Genomic DNA, 16,565 nt, shown 5'->3' on the forward strand with positions numbered 1-16,565 from the left:
GAAAAAAAAGAAAAAAAAAAGTTGAACTAGTAGCTCCACTGTTTAAAAACATTATTTCTTCAAAGTTCTGGGTTTTTTTCTTCAAATTTTGTACACATGCCACAGTTTAATTCTTAATCTCAATTAATTCAAACTCCGACGAGATAAGAAATCTTTTATTTTTTTATTTCATGACATAACTTATATATGAAGAGTAATGTTCCATTATAATGTTACGATTCAGGCTCTGGAACAATATTATAGTTCTCGTTCCTCTTAACCAGAACAACCATGTCCTTGCCTTTGACTCATTGAAGATTAGCATTCTGGTCATGCGGCAACGCTTATAGGCACCCTGTTGGAGGCACTTAAAATTCTTATCAAGAAAAATAGAGTATATGATTCCCTGATTACACTTTTCCTGGAGATATTTTAATTGTTTTCTTTACACCTGAGTATGATTCCCTGATTACACTTTTACTGGAGATATTTTAATTGTTTTCTTTACACCTGAGTATGATTCCCTGATTACACTTTTACTGGAGATATTTTAATTGTTTTCTTTACACCTGAGTATGATTCCCTGATTACACTTTTACTGGAGATATTTTAATTGTTTTCTTTACACCTGAGTATGATTCCCTGATTACACTTTTACTGGAGATATTTTAATTGTTTTCTTTACACCTGAGTATGATTCCCTGATTACACTTTTACTGGAGATATTTTAATTGTTTTCTTTACACCTGAAACTGAAAAGGGCAGACAACAACATACAAATAGAATGCGTCATGATGCGGTGGAATCAGGCGCTTGTCAATTTTTGTACACAGAGTTGTGGGTTATAACCTTAAAAAGTTACAGCTTATTCATTGTCTGCTTTTGATGAATAAATCATCCATCTTCTATCTTCAATAGAAGTCGAGATATTTCAGATTGAAAGAGGTGAGGTCACTTGGTTTCAGAAGTAAAATTAGTCTAGAAAATGGCCCCCAAAGTTTGGTGACCTCCAAAGCTTGAGAGTCTTTGGAAACTGTACATCTACATTTTTTGTATGCCTATAATCAAAGTTTTTCAATAAAGTCCACACAGAAAAGTGTTGAGCCAAAAAATAAAGATATGATAAAAATTGCCAAACAGGAAGAAAACGCCATTTTCTTAGATTTCATTATCTTGACAAGCGCCTGATTTCACCAGGAAGCCTCACATACCATGATGTAAATTCAAGTTTCTGATTAGTGTACGAGGGTTCTATATGTGCGATACTCAATTATCATAATTATTTTATTTTATGTCTGAGCAGCAGCAGACCGAGGGAGTGTTACGGCACATATAGAACCCTCGTACACTAATCATAAACTTGAATTTATCCATTATGTTCTTACACCTTGGAGTGTAAAAAGTTCCCCTACAAAGTGCAAGATTTAACCTCTGAGATAAATAAAATCTAGCTACACCTCTAGGAGAAAATAATCCTAGGACTGAGCAGACTTCTATAGATTGGGTTTTTCAAAAGAAAGAGCAATCTACTGTCCCAGGAGTGCTGCGTTATTACTTAAAACTGATTTGAATTACTGGAATCAGAATAGTTCATAGTAGTTTAGCATTTCACACTATAGAGTCGCTGGGTGGGATGAATGATGTCTAAAATAAAATTTTTGGGTTGTTGTTTTTTGTAAGTGTTTTACGGCGTTCGCAAAAGCTGAATATGGTCATATATGAGGTCATATATTTATGTAATATGTGCAACTGTAGTAGAAATTAGAAAAATAAAGTCACCGATTTTTTTTTCTCCCCAACAAAATTTTCCCTGTGAATCCTTTAAATCAAACAGACCAATGAACCATTTTCACATCATTGTCTTCATTTCATTATAACAAATTAGCCGACATCACATTTATTTTTAATTAAAACGTTTTGATGATAACACACTGTATAACAGTACAGTAGGCCATAAGTGACTGAGCCAACACCTTGCTATCTATCATCATACTCATTGTGAACATTAAAAAGTTAGGGTATTTTTGCAGTATTGGGCCCGTTGAACTGTTTTAACCCGTTCCTGCGGGAGTCGGATGTTCCCCAAGAATACAAAAGCCTATTTCGGCACCTCGCCTTCATTCCGGTCCCGTGTCAGTCCAGCCCCTGGCTCAGCGCATGCACGGACTGGGTAACCGGTCATCTCGTCACATCCCAATTATGTGTGATGAAATGACTTCCCTTGTCTCTCGAAAATTGTTATAGCCCAAGAAGGGCAGAGTTTCCCCAGTAGTAACCTGCCCCAATGCATTTTCCATAAGAAATGCTGAAATTTTCAATTGAACAGGGTCAGGGCCTGTGCCCTATATATTGATGTTTGCAAGTGTGTGAGGAAATCCTTGTGGATTTGGGGTTTGACGAAATGACCCTGTGACGAGATGACTGGGGTTTTTGTCTTGTTTTTTAGTAGAGGGTTTTACGGCGCTCGCAACTGCATCGAGGGCAAGGTGCCAAAATTTGCTTCTCGGGCAACATAAACCCGGCCCCCGGTCTGTGACTTTGTCTTGTCTTTTTGAATTATTTGGACCAATTTGACCCTCAAATCCATTAAGATCTCAGGCTCAAAATCATGGGGACTTTCAATTTCAGGGAGCCAAAGCAGTGAAGTTGAAGGGGGCTTGCCCTGTCCCCCCGCCCGACCTTTTTGTCATTATATTTTGGTTTCAGAAGTGATTTCAATAGTCAACTGCCAAGTTACCTAAAGTCTAAAGTGGAAAAACAGACACATTACTTATCAATCATCATAATCATTTTAGATCTAAAAGATTAAAGTGGAATGAATGTACACCTCCTGCTGTTGACCGATCTTTGAACACAAAAATGTGAAATGAGGATGAGGAGTCAAATGAATATAGGCCTATAGGCACCCTTGTCGCCCTTGACAAGATCTCAAAATAAAAGTACAATACCACAAATAAACAAAGAAAATAAATCAAATGTATGCTCATATTAATATTATAGAATGGATGGCTTCTTTTGAGATCATTACGAAAGTGGGGCATCCTAAAGACAGGGAAAGCTGTACGTTTCTGAGTGTGAATTGGTTCAGCTGTCGAGTTGGGGTTGTCGTTTGTTGACATTTGCGGCAGGGATAAATCGAACGAATTGATTGAATTCAGTAGGTCAGGGCCATAATAATACGTTCTCAAGGAAGAATTAAAGGAAATCCATTTCTTTCTGAGCAATATTTTCTATCAATTTACCAGTAACCGTTCTCATGAAAGGGGGAAACCAGGGCGAGGAGCCTATTATTATGATGATAAGGATCGCAGTGCGAGTAGTGAGTGGGAGTGACTTAGGAGGGGGCAGCACAATTAGGATACATTATGCTCACCTGGTTGAAACTCAAAAGTGGCAGCTGTAAAGATCCGACTTCCAGGTACCACAAGGAGGAAGCTCAAAACGAGAAACCTCCAAAACATGGTTGAAAAAGTCAGATAATTACAGTTTCACAACGGGCCTTTTCACTTCTCCATTATCCCCCTCATTCGTCTCGCTGGCATAATCACTCTCGTCAATTCTCGGACAATAGCTCAACGCAACGCGAGAAGTATCGGATTGACGTCACAACACGGAAATGAAAACAAACATGGACGACGAAGACGTCATATTTCAGGTAACTCTTGCATTTTTCTCACCTTTTGGTCAACATGGTCTTCATATCAGGAATTTTATCAAGCGAACACTTTCATATGAAGCAGTACGAACGATTTGTTACTAGAAGCGTTTTGCTTTTCAACTCAGAGGAATGTAATTGCGAAATTATCGTTAATCGAAACCGGTGTGTGAGTGTGTGTAAGTCAGGAAAAGCGTTGCGACGAGCGATGACGTAAAATAGTATAGACTACACAATAACAAATTCAATATAAATATGTTCACAGCGTAGCATTGGCACTCCTCTCTCACATACCAACAACCCTGCGGCAACCCTGCTTAAACAACCTATGTTGGTGATAGAACAAAACCTGTGTTGGGTGGGAACCTTTGACTTTAACTTTTTTTTAAAAACAACACACCTAACCGACAATGACAACAAGTTTCTGTTCGGTTTACAAAATGTTTATAAACTCTTTTCCTACCAGGCCAAAATCCACCACTGACCCAGGGCTTGTCCCTGGCCTATTTTTACGCCCCTACCCCACCACAGGAAAATGTCAAAACATCCAACTAATAGAAACACACTCAAACCTTACAGAGTCTATAGATTCTATATATTGGCCCATCAAACTGAAGGTTAAAAAATAATCTATCAGATGGAGATACAGTTACAGTATGAAGATTTTTTTCCAATTATATTAGTTTTGGGGTTTCTAAAAGTGATTATGCAACATCGAAGGTGTCATATGAAAAACTATTTTCCAGCTTTGAAAGGTCATATCTAAAAAAGTAAAACAACAGCATCATTCAAACTTCCCAGGCACGTTGCCTCAAGTTAAGCAAAGAAATGCTGAAAGTTATATGTAGATCTATGTGTACGTAAGTGAAAATATGAGACATATACTGAAGTCAGGGGAGGGCATTTCTTCTCATTTTTACGTTTCGAAGGGGACAAAAAAAGGGCTGAAATGACTGAAAATCCTCTCTCAGTGCAATGTTTTCCTTCATAGCTGCAACAGGAAGTCTATTCTATTATTTTGAAAACTTGGATCGACCGAGAATTTCATTACTGGATTGGAATAGATCTAGATAGCGAGCCACTCGAGCCGTATTTTGCTGCTACTCTCGGTCCAGCGAGGCCATGTCCGCGAGCCGCAATACGTCTTGCGGTAGGGAAAGTGTTTAAATGGATCAATTTATATTGTGTAAAAGTACAACAATAACAAGCCTGCACTTTACCTACACAATACTACTTTTTATTTACAACTTAATAGTTTACTTAGTACTTTATAAAATATTACAACCAACATTTGAAAAATTATCATTGCTTGTTTGTTGATAGTGTCATTGACAAATCAATGTTGAATTTTAAATCGATTGTTGTTTGTTTGATAAATAATTATATGATTTTAATGCAAACTAATGGCACATTGATGCAAAAGTTATTGAAGGATGGGGCTTTTTAAATTTTGAAGTGAAATAGCAAGCCAGACAGAAAGGATTGATGAGAGAAATGGCCGAGAACTAACTAGAGATGTAGGACACCTAGCACCCTCAATGTTAACAGAATATTATTAATTAATATCTCTGGACTGTAGAGTTAGTTGAAGTGACAAGACTTAACATTTATCTTGGACTATAGATACGAGGAACCAGTGTCTATACATCTAAACACAAGTTTCCCAAAAGGTGTGTGTTATTATTCAATATTTCTCCCACTCCATTTAAGTTTTTAGAAATAATTTACGTGTTACATCGTGGTGAAATCAAGCACTCAGTTCGTCAAAATAGTAAATGTTTTAATGATCAAAAAACGACATTAGGTTCCGTTGGGAAAGTTTTATTGATTGTTTTATTTTAGTCTCAGCACCTCGGATGTTCATTTAAAATCACATTTCTGTGTATTTTACGAGAAAATGTTGATCAAAGGCACAGAAAGATGTAAAATCAAGCTTTGGAAGTCACTTGTTATAGCGACCATTTACACACTAGCTTTATCACTCTAACACCAGGCGACCCCCACGTCTTTCAATCCCAACAGACTTTATATTCAAAATGATGGGTGTTTTTTTTTCTAATGAAAATGAACAAGCTTTAACTCATTCGCTACGTATTATGTTCGGCTTGTGGACTAATTTTTTTTCGGGAGAGCGAAAGAGATGATGACTAGTAGGCAGTTAAAAGGTCTTTGGGGCAACAAATTCGAATAAATATCAACGTATTATATACCAATATTTTCAGTATGGTTTGTAGAATACATGTGTAATGTTTATTTATGTATTTTTCAACTTTGGTTCCTGTAAGAGACGATTATGCAACACAGTTTTGATTGGATGCGGATAAAATTTGAAAGTAAAAAATTTATAATATTTGGTGAAACTCAAAAAAAATGTTTGCACCTAGTCAAATGATACATCAAAATAACCATAGATGAATATAGAACTGGAAAATATTGAAAAGTTGGCAGTTATTTACCTACATTCCATAATATTTGTACATTTTGAACATAACATCCGATATTGAAAAAAAATAAAAAATTTTATAATCTTGAAAAACGATCACAAACAGAAAAAAAACCCCGCTCGTATCTTATATGGAATTATTCAGAATTGCATTTGAAATAAACCTATTCATCTCTTGAGTGGCACTTTTTGTGTAATTTCATCAAAAAGTCCACCTAGTGATTTTGGGGAGAAAAAAATATTTGACTATTTAGATCTAGACCTAGATCTAGCACTCAAAAATATTGATTTCTCAATAACAGTGCATTGGCAATATGAGTCCAATCGCATCAATATTATAAAAAAAAGAGTCCTGCACTTCTTTAGTGGGCAAAATAATGATAGATTTTGTTGTGTAAAATTACGAAAACTGGTGTCCGGGCTATAATTTTGGCATCGCGATAAAACAAAGTCGAATAAACTACGAAATCGCGTTTCAAAACTGAATCTAAATTTCCAATTTTCAGTGGAAATGCTTGACCCGGAAGTCAACAATATATTATGACTTTTATTTTAACATGGATATGTGGATAGGAATAGAATCTAAGCTAAAATTGAAGATCGGTTCTCGCGCCGCCGGGGCCAGCTTAGCGTACTGACGGCACTTTAGCCGCGCCGCCCCCCACGGCTCGGCGTAGCGAATGAGTTAGTATAATATCAATAACTCCCTATGCCCGAAAATTGACAACCGTGTGATTCCACCATGATGCGATACATATTGTAATAAATCAGCAAGCTATAAAGACTATAACTATAATTTGATTTAAAATGCTAGGTTTTTGGGGGCCACAAAAAACGCATTAAATACCAAGTTGATATATACTAAAAGTTGATTAATCAACGAGGCAATGGACTGATAAAACTCTCCTTCCTGCAGCTTTTTTCTCCCGTGACTGCTAAGGCTGGGGATTTTTTGGTAGTTTTTTGGGGGGTATCTTTCTCATGATCTCTTCCCGCAATGGGTTTGTTTTTGTTAAAGCTTGAAAAATGAAACCCTTTCGAATTCCACTCTGTCTTTTTGGATTGTCTCTATGTAAAGCAGTGTCATTACGTCACATTGGCCCACCTTCTGAATCGGCTAAATTTTGACAATAAGGGCATAAAAGCATTTACAATAAGACAAGAATCAAAGTCACACACACACACTAAAGAATGAGATTTTGAGCCTTGAACTGTTCTCTTTGATCTCCCCAGGGTGACGTTTTCAAATTAAGCGAGAGCAAGAAGAGGCTGGTGGGATCAAAGTCAGACACGTGGAAGCCCAGGTACCTGATTATCCGCAAGAAGGAGGACAAACCGGTGTTGGAATATCATCGGAAGAAACCGAAAAGCAGCAAAAAATATGAGAAAACACTCACAGGTAATGCTTGTGTAAACAAAAGTAAATTCTGAGAAGCTGAACATTTTTTTTACCTGAAGCATGGTGATAAGTCTTACATTTGAATAGCTGATTTTGTATAATAGAAAATTTTGTTTTAAATCCATTAAATCTGTAGTTGTTTTGTTTTGTAAAATAAAGTTTTCTAGCTGACCTGATGTTTCTTCTACCTGTGGCATATTTTACTAAGGGTAACAATGATCTGTCCCTAAGACAAGACTGGAGGGTGTCACTGTTAGATTCTACTTTTCTATTCCCCTAATTTGTCATTTTTGTCTGTTTTTCTTTTTCCCTGCACTTAATGATTGTTATGATGGCGTTGTTCTTCTCTTTACTTGGAATGCTATTCGAAAAGACTTTGGTAAAGCTGTTGATTTCTGCTTTGAATTGTTGTTTCAATTTCTTACGAAGTTTTCGGAAGTTCCTTCTGTTTTTCTGTTTTGCTTTCCCATTCTTTTGCAATAAAATCGGTTGATCTTTGGCTGAATAGAATTGATCTTTAAATCTTTTGCCAATTTTAAACAGGTTTGTTCACCTTTAAAATTTGTTTTTCAATTTTCTTTTTCAAAGAATCGTTTGAGCTGTGGCCAACGTACAAAGTGGAGAAGTTGCAAGATGCCCGTGGACGATCGTTTGTATGTGAAGTTACGTCTCCCGAATTTCACTTGTTCCTCTCCGGCAACACGGAGAAGGAGGTGGATATCATGGTCTTCCTCCTGCAGGTCCAGATACGCCTCAAGGCTAACATCACAGGTGGCACATCTAGACAATTTTTTTTTCTTTGAGGATTTTAAAATTTAAGTATCCTCATTTATTTTTAATCTCTGTGTATAATGTTCATTCAGTAAAGGAGATGCTTTGCTTCATTTCTTTTTTTTTTCTTTCTAAGTTTAAAGATATTTGAGGGTTGTTATTCCCTTACAGAAATTTGAGGATTGTATTTCCTTTAGAAATGCTCAACTTTGTAAAATGAGGCAGCAAGATCAGCAATGTTTGTTTCAGATCTGGCACTTGAAGAAGATGAAGAATTGAATGTTTCGTTTTAATCCAAAGGCCCATTTCTTGTAGTTCATTATGAGTATTGGTATGCTTATTTGTATTCAATGTTTTTCTGTCCTTCACAGAGAACCTGATCAATGTTTTGCCAGTGGATTCAGATACGCTGAAAAAAATTGGGGCAAAAGGAAAATGTTCTCTCCACGCCTCACCGTGGGGACTGACACTTGTTTTGAAGGTGAGGAATTCTTTGCTCCTAAGTGACTGTTCATGATAAGTATACTTATCTCCTGGCTGTGCTTCTGTAACTCTTTTATCTCCAGAGGAGGTTTTCCCCCCCTTGCCGGAGCCCTTTTTGGTATGATACCTTAGAGTTACTCATGCCTCAATAAACTAATCATTTGATTAAAACTGGTGAATGTATTTTGATAGTTCTTTATCAAATAAAGGAACTCCCTTTATGAAATATCTTTGTTGGGCAATGGCCGAAAACACAAAATGTCATCGTCATAACAGAATTTGCCCAAACCGCTGACATCAGATCAAGGGCACAGTGGTTCTGACCGCAAGGTGCTGGGGGTCTTTTATGGCCATTCTCCTGGCTGGTTTTAACTGATCAGTGTTATGTTCCCAATTATAATCAGACGCGGGTGGTTGGAGGAAGCTACTGGTATTTTCTACTTAATTACTCTCTCATTGTGATCCTTGGTCAGTCTCTCCAGCTGTCTCTGAGTATGTCTGCTCCTCCTTGCCTGTACATCCACATCACAGCATCTCTTTTCTTTTCCTCATTAGTCATCTTCTGAGCTTTTCCTTCCACAGCAAACCCGTGCCCTACTAGCCCAGTGGCCCCTGAAAAGCATTCGCTACTACGAGACTTCTGGCTCCGGAACTTTCAACATTGAGGCCGGCCGCGTAGCACCCATGGGAGAAGGCTTATTTAGCTTCAAGACAAAACCCGGAGAGGACGATTTTATCTACGATCTCATCGACAATTTTATCGTGGACACCTTGGACCGCGTTAAGGTATGTGAGGAATATAGTTGTGGGCATATAGGTAATTTTTTTGGCAGTCTTTGGTATATTGTAAATAAGTGAGAAATGTGGTAGTTCCTGTACAAGACAGAGGGATATTGTAGGTATGTGAATGTGGTAGTTCAGGTACAAGATAAAGGGATATTGTAGGTATGTGAAGAATATGGTGGTTCATGTACAAGATAGAGGGATAGTGTAGGTATGTGAATGTGGTGGTTCATGTACAAGATAGAGGGATAGTGTAGGTATGTGAATGTGGTGGTTCATGTACAAGATAGAGGGATAGTGTAGGTATGTGAATGTGGTGGTTCATGTACAAGATAGAGGGATAGTGTAGGTATGTGAATGTGGTGGTTCATGTTCAAGATAGACGGATAGTGTAGGTATGTGAATGTGGTAGTTCATGTTCAAGATAGAGGGATATTGTAGGTATGTGAAGAATGTGGTAGTTCCTGTACAAGATAATAGGTGAGATGTTGTGGGTATATGAGGAATGTAGTAGTAAGTGTATAGGTCCTTTCCTGGTCGTCAGTCGGATAGTGTAGATAAGTGAGAAATGTAGTAATGAACGTACTGGATAGTGGAATATTGTGGCGTGCTCTTTGTGTACTATATATATAACAAGACTAATTGTACCAATGAATAGATTGTTTTTTCCATTATTAGTAACAACTGTTTTTCACGCCTTCATAATTTTTTCATTATGTGGGTTTGACACCTCTTTCAGCATTGTACACTTATTAAGGATGAGGAAGGATGGATGGAGGGGGAGTAGTCAAGAAGATAGTCAAGAAAGTTAACTTGCAAATGATCAGTTCTTCAATTTTTCTAGCTTATTGATGATAGACTTCTGCAATGGTGTGACTGTCATTTCTTTCGTAAAATTTGTTTGTGTCCTGAAAGATTTTAATTCAGCCTGCCTCTTAAAAGATTTTAATGGTGTCAATGGAGGCGGAAAAAAATGTAACCCCCCCCCCCCCCCAAACTTAGAGGAAAAAAAACCTAGGACAAAATTAACCACTTGCAACTTTTCGAAGTGTTTTATATATGACATTGAGACATTGATATCTTATTTATTTCTACAGCCCACCCAAAAAGGAACGCCGGAGGAAATTGCGGATTACATCCGAGAACACGACTGTCTACATTCATTGACCACGGTCAGCGTCTGCTCACGCAGGACACCGGAGATACAGAATGTTCTTAAGGCAGTCTGGAATATTGGGTCCTACAGTTCAGGTGAGTGGGAGTATATATATATATATATATATATTCCTGTTCTCTCCTTTAATCTATCTCTCTCTCTCTTATCTTATCCATCCATCCATCTGTCTCTTTCTCTCTCTGTCTGTCTGTCTGTCTGTCTGTCTGTCTGTCTGTCTGTCTGTCTGTCTGTCTGTCTGTCTGTCTGTCTGTCTGTCTGTCTGTCAGTCTGTCTTTCTTTCTTTCTTTCTTTCTTTCTTTCTTTCTTTCTTTCTTTCTTTTTTTGTCTTTCTCAATTCATTTATATCTGTTTCTCTCCCTCTCTCCCTCTCTCTCTCTCTCTCTCTCTCTCTCTCTCTCTCTCTCTCTCTCTCTCTCTCTCTCTCTCTCTCTCTCTCTGTCTCTCTCTCCCTCTCTCTCTCTCTCTCTCTCTCTCTTTTTTATTTTTTATCTCTCTTCTTTTCAATCTCTATATATCTCCCTCTCTCTTTCTCTCTATCCCCCCTTATCTCTTCCTCTCTATCCCCCCTTATCTTTTCCTCTATATCCCTCTATCCCTCTTCCTTATATAATATCTCCTCCTTTATCCCTCTATCTCTCTCATCTCCACTATCCCTCTATCTGTCACAATCTCCTTTTATCCCTTTCTCTTTCAATCTCCGTCTATCTATCCATCTGTCTCTTTCTATCTATGTTCCTCCATCTCCATCTATCCCTTTATCTCATTCAATTAAGCCGAAGGGCTAGAACCCATATGGCTGCTGGATCGGAAAAAGTATCTCATTCAATTTGTCTTTTTCTTTTTCTCTTTCTCTTTCTCTCTCTCTCTACACCCTGCCTCTGCACACCTCATAATTGCTATGAGATTTTCTTCTCACTGTAATGGATAGAAAGAAATTATTTTGCTCAGTGAAGAAATTTTGTTAGTCCAGTGTATTTTTTTTCTCTTGTATTTGTTGGTAGGTCCTACTTCTTTTCCTCCCCTCTGCTGTTTCTTCTGTCTATTTGTCTTGCTTTTTTCCCTGGCGCTAAACTAAATGACTGTTATTGTTATTGTATTGGGTGTGTTTTCTTTATCAATGAATCATAATAGTGTGTTGTTGGCGGGTGCTCTGGTGGGGTTTGCTTCTTCTTTCCTATCAAACATCTATCGTCCTTGTCTCCCCTTCTTTTTTTTTATGTTTGTTACTCTCTTGTGACACCTCTAATCTTCTGATGCTCATATGACCTTACGCAGTTGCGAGCGCCGTAAAACCTCTACTAAAACTAAACTAATGAATCATAATAATATTCTTGTATTGTCGTCTCATGACGCTCAATGTTAAAAACAATAAGGAAACAACAAATGCAGTTTTTGGGACACCTGAATAGACATAAGGGTCTTGAACATGTATCTCTCACTGACAAAATTGAAGGTTGTAAACGAGGCAGGGGTAGGCCCAGAGCAACCTACTTAGGGAACCTAATCAAATGGGTAAAAGGGAAAGATCAGGGAAACTTAGCTTTTTTAAGAGCATCCGAGCAAAGGAATGAATGGAGAACCATGATTGTCAATGTCTGTCGCAGATCTGGCACTAGATGATGGTGATGATTGTCGTCTCTTTTTGTTCCAGAGGGCTCTGCCTCCTTGATCAGTGGTCAGTCTGGCCGGTCCGGGGGAAGAAGGGAAAGGTGAGTGGATTGTTGTTGTTAATGGTGTTGTTGCTGTTGGTGGTTGGAGTGGTGATGGTGTTGTTGTTGGTGGGGGTGTTGTTACTGGGATTTTTGTTGTTGTTTTGTGTTTGTGTGTGTGTGAGTGGTATAGGGAGCAAAAGAATCAGTTGTTGTGGTTGTTTATATTTTTCACTATGTTTATCCTTGACCCCAAGAGGCTGAGTTTTTGGCATACGTTGCTTGGATGTCTGGAACTAGAATGTTGAACTAATCACAGAAAGATGATGATGCCAGTTGTATCAGTGTTATTGCTGCTGTTATTATAAAAGAAAAAGGTAACAGCAGCCCAAACCCCGCCTTTCCCCCACTCCTACCTCCCTCATCTCCTCTCCCCCCCCCCCCCCCCCCACACACACACGCCCTCCCACCTCTTTACTTTACTCATCAGTACTAACAGTAAAAAATTATAATTGCCTTTCCTCCTTCATCCCCCCCCACCCTGCCCCTCACAGTTCTGGCAGCAGTTCGAACTCCAACTCCCTAGAACGTGGTCAAGCTGTGGTCAGTTCATCTTCCTCCTCTCGCCTCGTGATCAACCTGGAGCGCCCAGAACTGGATCGAACCAGTTTAGCTAGCAACAGAACGGTAAGCAGCAGTGGTGGTGGCATGCGAGAGGAACCGGTCTCCGACCGCCCCCCTCCCCTCCCGGCCCGTGCTCCAAAACACAACGGCGTGCCTCGCAGGAGTAGGAGAAGAGACCACAGCCTTCCAAGAAAAGCTGATGTGATGGCCAAAATGGCAACAGGAGCCACGGCAGAAGTACCTTCCCTGGCTTCTATGGGCGAGAAGTTAACCGATACTCAGCAAGTTCCTGCGTCTCCAAGGCGACACTCAAATCCTTCAGATTCGCTTCATCGGGTAAACCATGATGACGGTTTGCTCACTCCCCCGATCTCACACGCTCAAATTTCCCCTCGCTACCAGAATGCTCCCGACCAGTCACACACTCAGTTTCACCAACTCAGCGGGCAGCAGAACATGAAAGTTCGTGTATCCAAGTCCCCCGTTGTGACCCGCAATCCTAATAAAGTTGGCCGCGCCGAGTACTTGATTAACCAGCCAAACAGTGGGCTACGGTCCCCCACCACGGGCCGCAGCTCTGAGACGTGGACTCTCGACCCATCGCACCTGCGGGAAAACGACAGGCTAGACGAACAGGCGTACATGGATGCCGTGGCCAGGGCCAGTCGGCAAAAGTACGGAGGGGGACATAACTCCATCGACCGGCGCTGGGCCAAACTACAGCGAGAAGTGAGCTCCGATTCCCAAGACGTTGTGTCGCTGTCATCGAGGACTGGGAGTGTGAGCAGCCCCAGCACACCCGTGCCCTATAGACCTTCTCGCACGTACGTCAACATAGCAGTACCGGAGGTCAGCCATGAGAGACAGAGGTCGGCCGATGGTGTGATGGGAGGGGGGGGAGGGACCAACATGCTTCCTCCTCCTGTGTCCCCTCCTCTAGTCATCCGACATGGCAGACAGCGATCAGCTGATGAGTTTAGCCGCTCGTCTTTTGGCAGTATCGATCCGAGGAATGCAGCCGCCTTCTCACAGTCTACGGATATGCATCACAGCCGCCAAAACTCTGTGACCAGCACCAGTGCCTGCAGCACTCTCAGCCGAGGGAGGGGAGATAAGAAGGAAGGGGGGGCAGCCCCACGGATATCTTATACATCACAGGTCAGTCAAGCCTCCAGTAAGGATGGAGTAGCGGCCCCTGTGGTGGACTGGCTTATGTCTGCCAGTTGTGAAGACTTGAGTGATCACATGAGAACAGCAATCTACGACGGTGAAACTCAAAGCAAAGAGGAGGATCAGGGCAATACGTACGAAGAGATTGATACCAGTAAAACGGAAGAGGTCAACAGACAAGAAGTGACATCTCCCTCACTAGGGTCAGCTGTAGAGGACAAACCCCCACTGCCGTTCACTGGACTGAAAAAGTTCCACGACAACACAGACAGCGCATATGCTCGGGACCGCAGCAAGTCATTTGGTTATGTGAACATCCCGAGCCCCAGTAGTCCTCCGACCCCCCACAAACCTGCTAGCACAGCGCCTAGTGCACATCTCATACGCAAGATGGTTAACGCCCGCGCTAAACAAGACACCCTTCGCAAGTCGCTCTCGAACCCAAACTTCCTCAACCTGGGCAGCAAAGAACACTTATACAATCTCAAATCAACAGCGACCACCTCCAACAATGGCAACAAACTGGCCGTAGGGAGCAAACAGAAAAGTCGCTCCATCGGCAGTTTGTTCCCGGCCATCAAGAAAGCTTTCAGCAGAGAGAGTTTGGGTCACAGCAGGTCTACCACGCCCGAACGCCGGGCCAGCTTCAGCCACAAGCGACGCAGCAGCGAAGGCGAGTCCTCCTCCTTTCAACGACAGAACAGCTGCCACAGTCTTGGGGAGATAACCATAAAGGGTATCCGGCTGACGGAGAGAAGCAGATCATTCCGGAGAGTGAGAGGGGCAAAGTCAGTGGAGGTGTTGGCGCGTACAAATGACGGGGAGAGGTCGGAAGATAACCGCCACAGTACGGGCACATCCGTGTCGGTCCACAGTGCCGTGTCTCAGTCCTCTCGCGATACTCATCTCTCAGCTCCGGGCGACGTGAGGTCGTCATCAGCCGACACGTCAGGGTCAGGAACCTCTGCTCAAACAGCAGCTCCCTCCACACCAGAAGGAAGTACTATCAGTCCACCTGTCTCTCCCAGAAAATCCTCCTCCTCCCGGAAAAAACCCAGTTCTGGTGCGAGCAATCCCGGGTATATGTCCACAACTTACATCTCACTCACATCCTCCGATCTACCTCCTTTACCCTCAGTTGATAAGTCAAAAGTCACTCCGTCTTCCGCCACCACCACCACTCCTTCCCGCACTTCGTCTTCTTCATCGTCTCAGTCGCCTTCATTATCAATAACGACATCGTCCACCGGGAGTAAATCCCCCAGCGTGCTGACAAGGACACCCTCCCACACCCCTGAGCATGATCAAATCGATGAGAACAGCAATAAGTGTAACAATAAGGGGAAAGTGAACCAGTCCAACCATCATCAACATGACGGCGACTCGCCCTCTGAACCAAACTGTCTTCCGATGCAGAGCGGGGCTTCTCCCGATAAATCAAATTCTCCTAAGAAAAAGCGCCCCCATGTGAGTGACCTCGTAGCCAAAATTGAGGGCTGCAAAGGGGATACAGATCCCAGTCTCTCTACCTCTTGCAATCAAGTCAGTAATGTGTCCTATCAGTCATCATCCTCTTTATCATCGTCGTCGTCGTCATCTTCCGCAACTGTAAAACCTTTTCAGCCGATGCCATTCAAGAAACATGAAAGTAAATCAAGACCTTTCTTTAGGTCAATGAAATCGAACAATTCGGAATCTTCAGCATAGCTAGATCATTTCTGTTAGTTATGATTTATAATGATAATGTGCTTCTTGTCATAAGGATCTGAAAATGTACGAATAACTGTGTGGAACTTTATGTTTTATTTTGATGGTCCGGGATTGGTTGCTACTTGAAGTAGAAGTAGCCACTATCCTGGATGCTTCGTTGCATCGACTTTGTGGTATCTGGTACCTTCTGTCAGCATTGTGTAACACGATGTGTTGTTACATAAATAAAAATGGACAAAAATATCTTGTTACAAGTATTTTTATACTCTGCCCATTTTTCAACGAGAATTGTACGTTATTTTCTACAGTGGACATACTCCAAGGTTTTTTTGGTTTTTTTCTATACTCAGACTGATATTTTCAATAAATGAAGGTGTATAGGTTTCACTTCTCTTAAAGGAGAAGCTCAGAGTGATTGAACGACTCGTGTCCCTTTCTTTACCATTCAAGCCTGGAGCTCCAGGAGCAATGTTTTGCTTGTGGGGCGTATGAAAATATAGGCAGAGTGGGAGACCCATAAACACTGAGGTCTTGCCTGTAAGATCGTTGAGGTGGGGGAGGGTGAGAGCGAGAGTGAGAGTGAGAGCGAGAGCGTTGGAGGGGGGGGGGGGGGGGGGGGGAATGCATAGAAAGTCCATGAGCGATAAGGTTTTGTCAGTGAGATGTATGAGGGAAGGTATGGAGAGTCTATGAGTGTTAACATTAAAGTCTTGTCTTGTCTG

At 41.1% G+C, this 16,565-nt stretch overlaps 2 protein-coding genes across 2 annotated transcripts in view; one reads left to right on the forward strand and one right to left on the reverse strand.

The window, feature by feature from the left end:
- LOC101848620 (neural proliferation differentiation and control protein 1) overlaps nt 1-3,544 on the reverse strand; it is a 20,542-nt gene extending 16,998 nt beyond the window's left edge. Inside the window, exon 1 of the mRNA XM_005088780.3 lies at nt 3,353-3,544. Coding sequence (XP_005088837.1) covers nt 3,353-3,440 — 88 coding nt within the window. The 5' untranslated portion in view covers nt 3,441-3,544. The remainder of the gene's footprint in view (nt 1-3,352) is intronic.
- A 59-nt stretch (nt 3,545-3,603) lies between these two features.
- Nucleotides 3,604-16,237, forward strand: LOC101848391 (serine-rich adhesin for platelets). Its single transcript, XM_005088779.3, has 8 exons — nt 3,604-3,634; nt 7,311-7,476; nt 8,065-8,247; nt 8,619-8,728; nt 9,313-9,516; nt 10,611-10,764; nt 12,342-12,399; nt 12,894-16,237. Exons 1-8 carry the CDS (start codon nt 3,608-3,610, stop codon nt 15,838-15,840), a joined length of 3,849 nt encoding a protein of 1,282 aa, XP_005088836.2. The 5' UTR covers nt 3,604-3,607; the 3' UTR covers nt 15,841-16,237.
- The last annotated feature ends 328 nt before the right edge of the window (nt 16,238-16,565 follow it).

This window comes from Aplysia californica, unplaced genomic scaffold (genome assembly GCF_000002075.1).
Source record: "Aplysia californica isolate F4 #8 unplaced genomic scaffold, AplCal3.0 scaffold00001, whole genome shotgun sequence".
Classification (NCBI taxonomy): Eukaryota; Metazoa; Mollusca; class Gastropoda; order Aplysiida; family Aplysiidae; genus Aplysia; species Aplysia californica.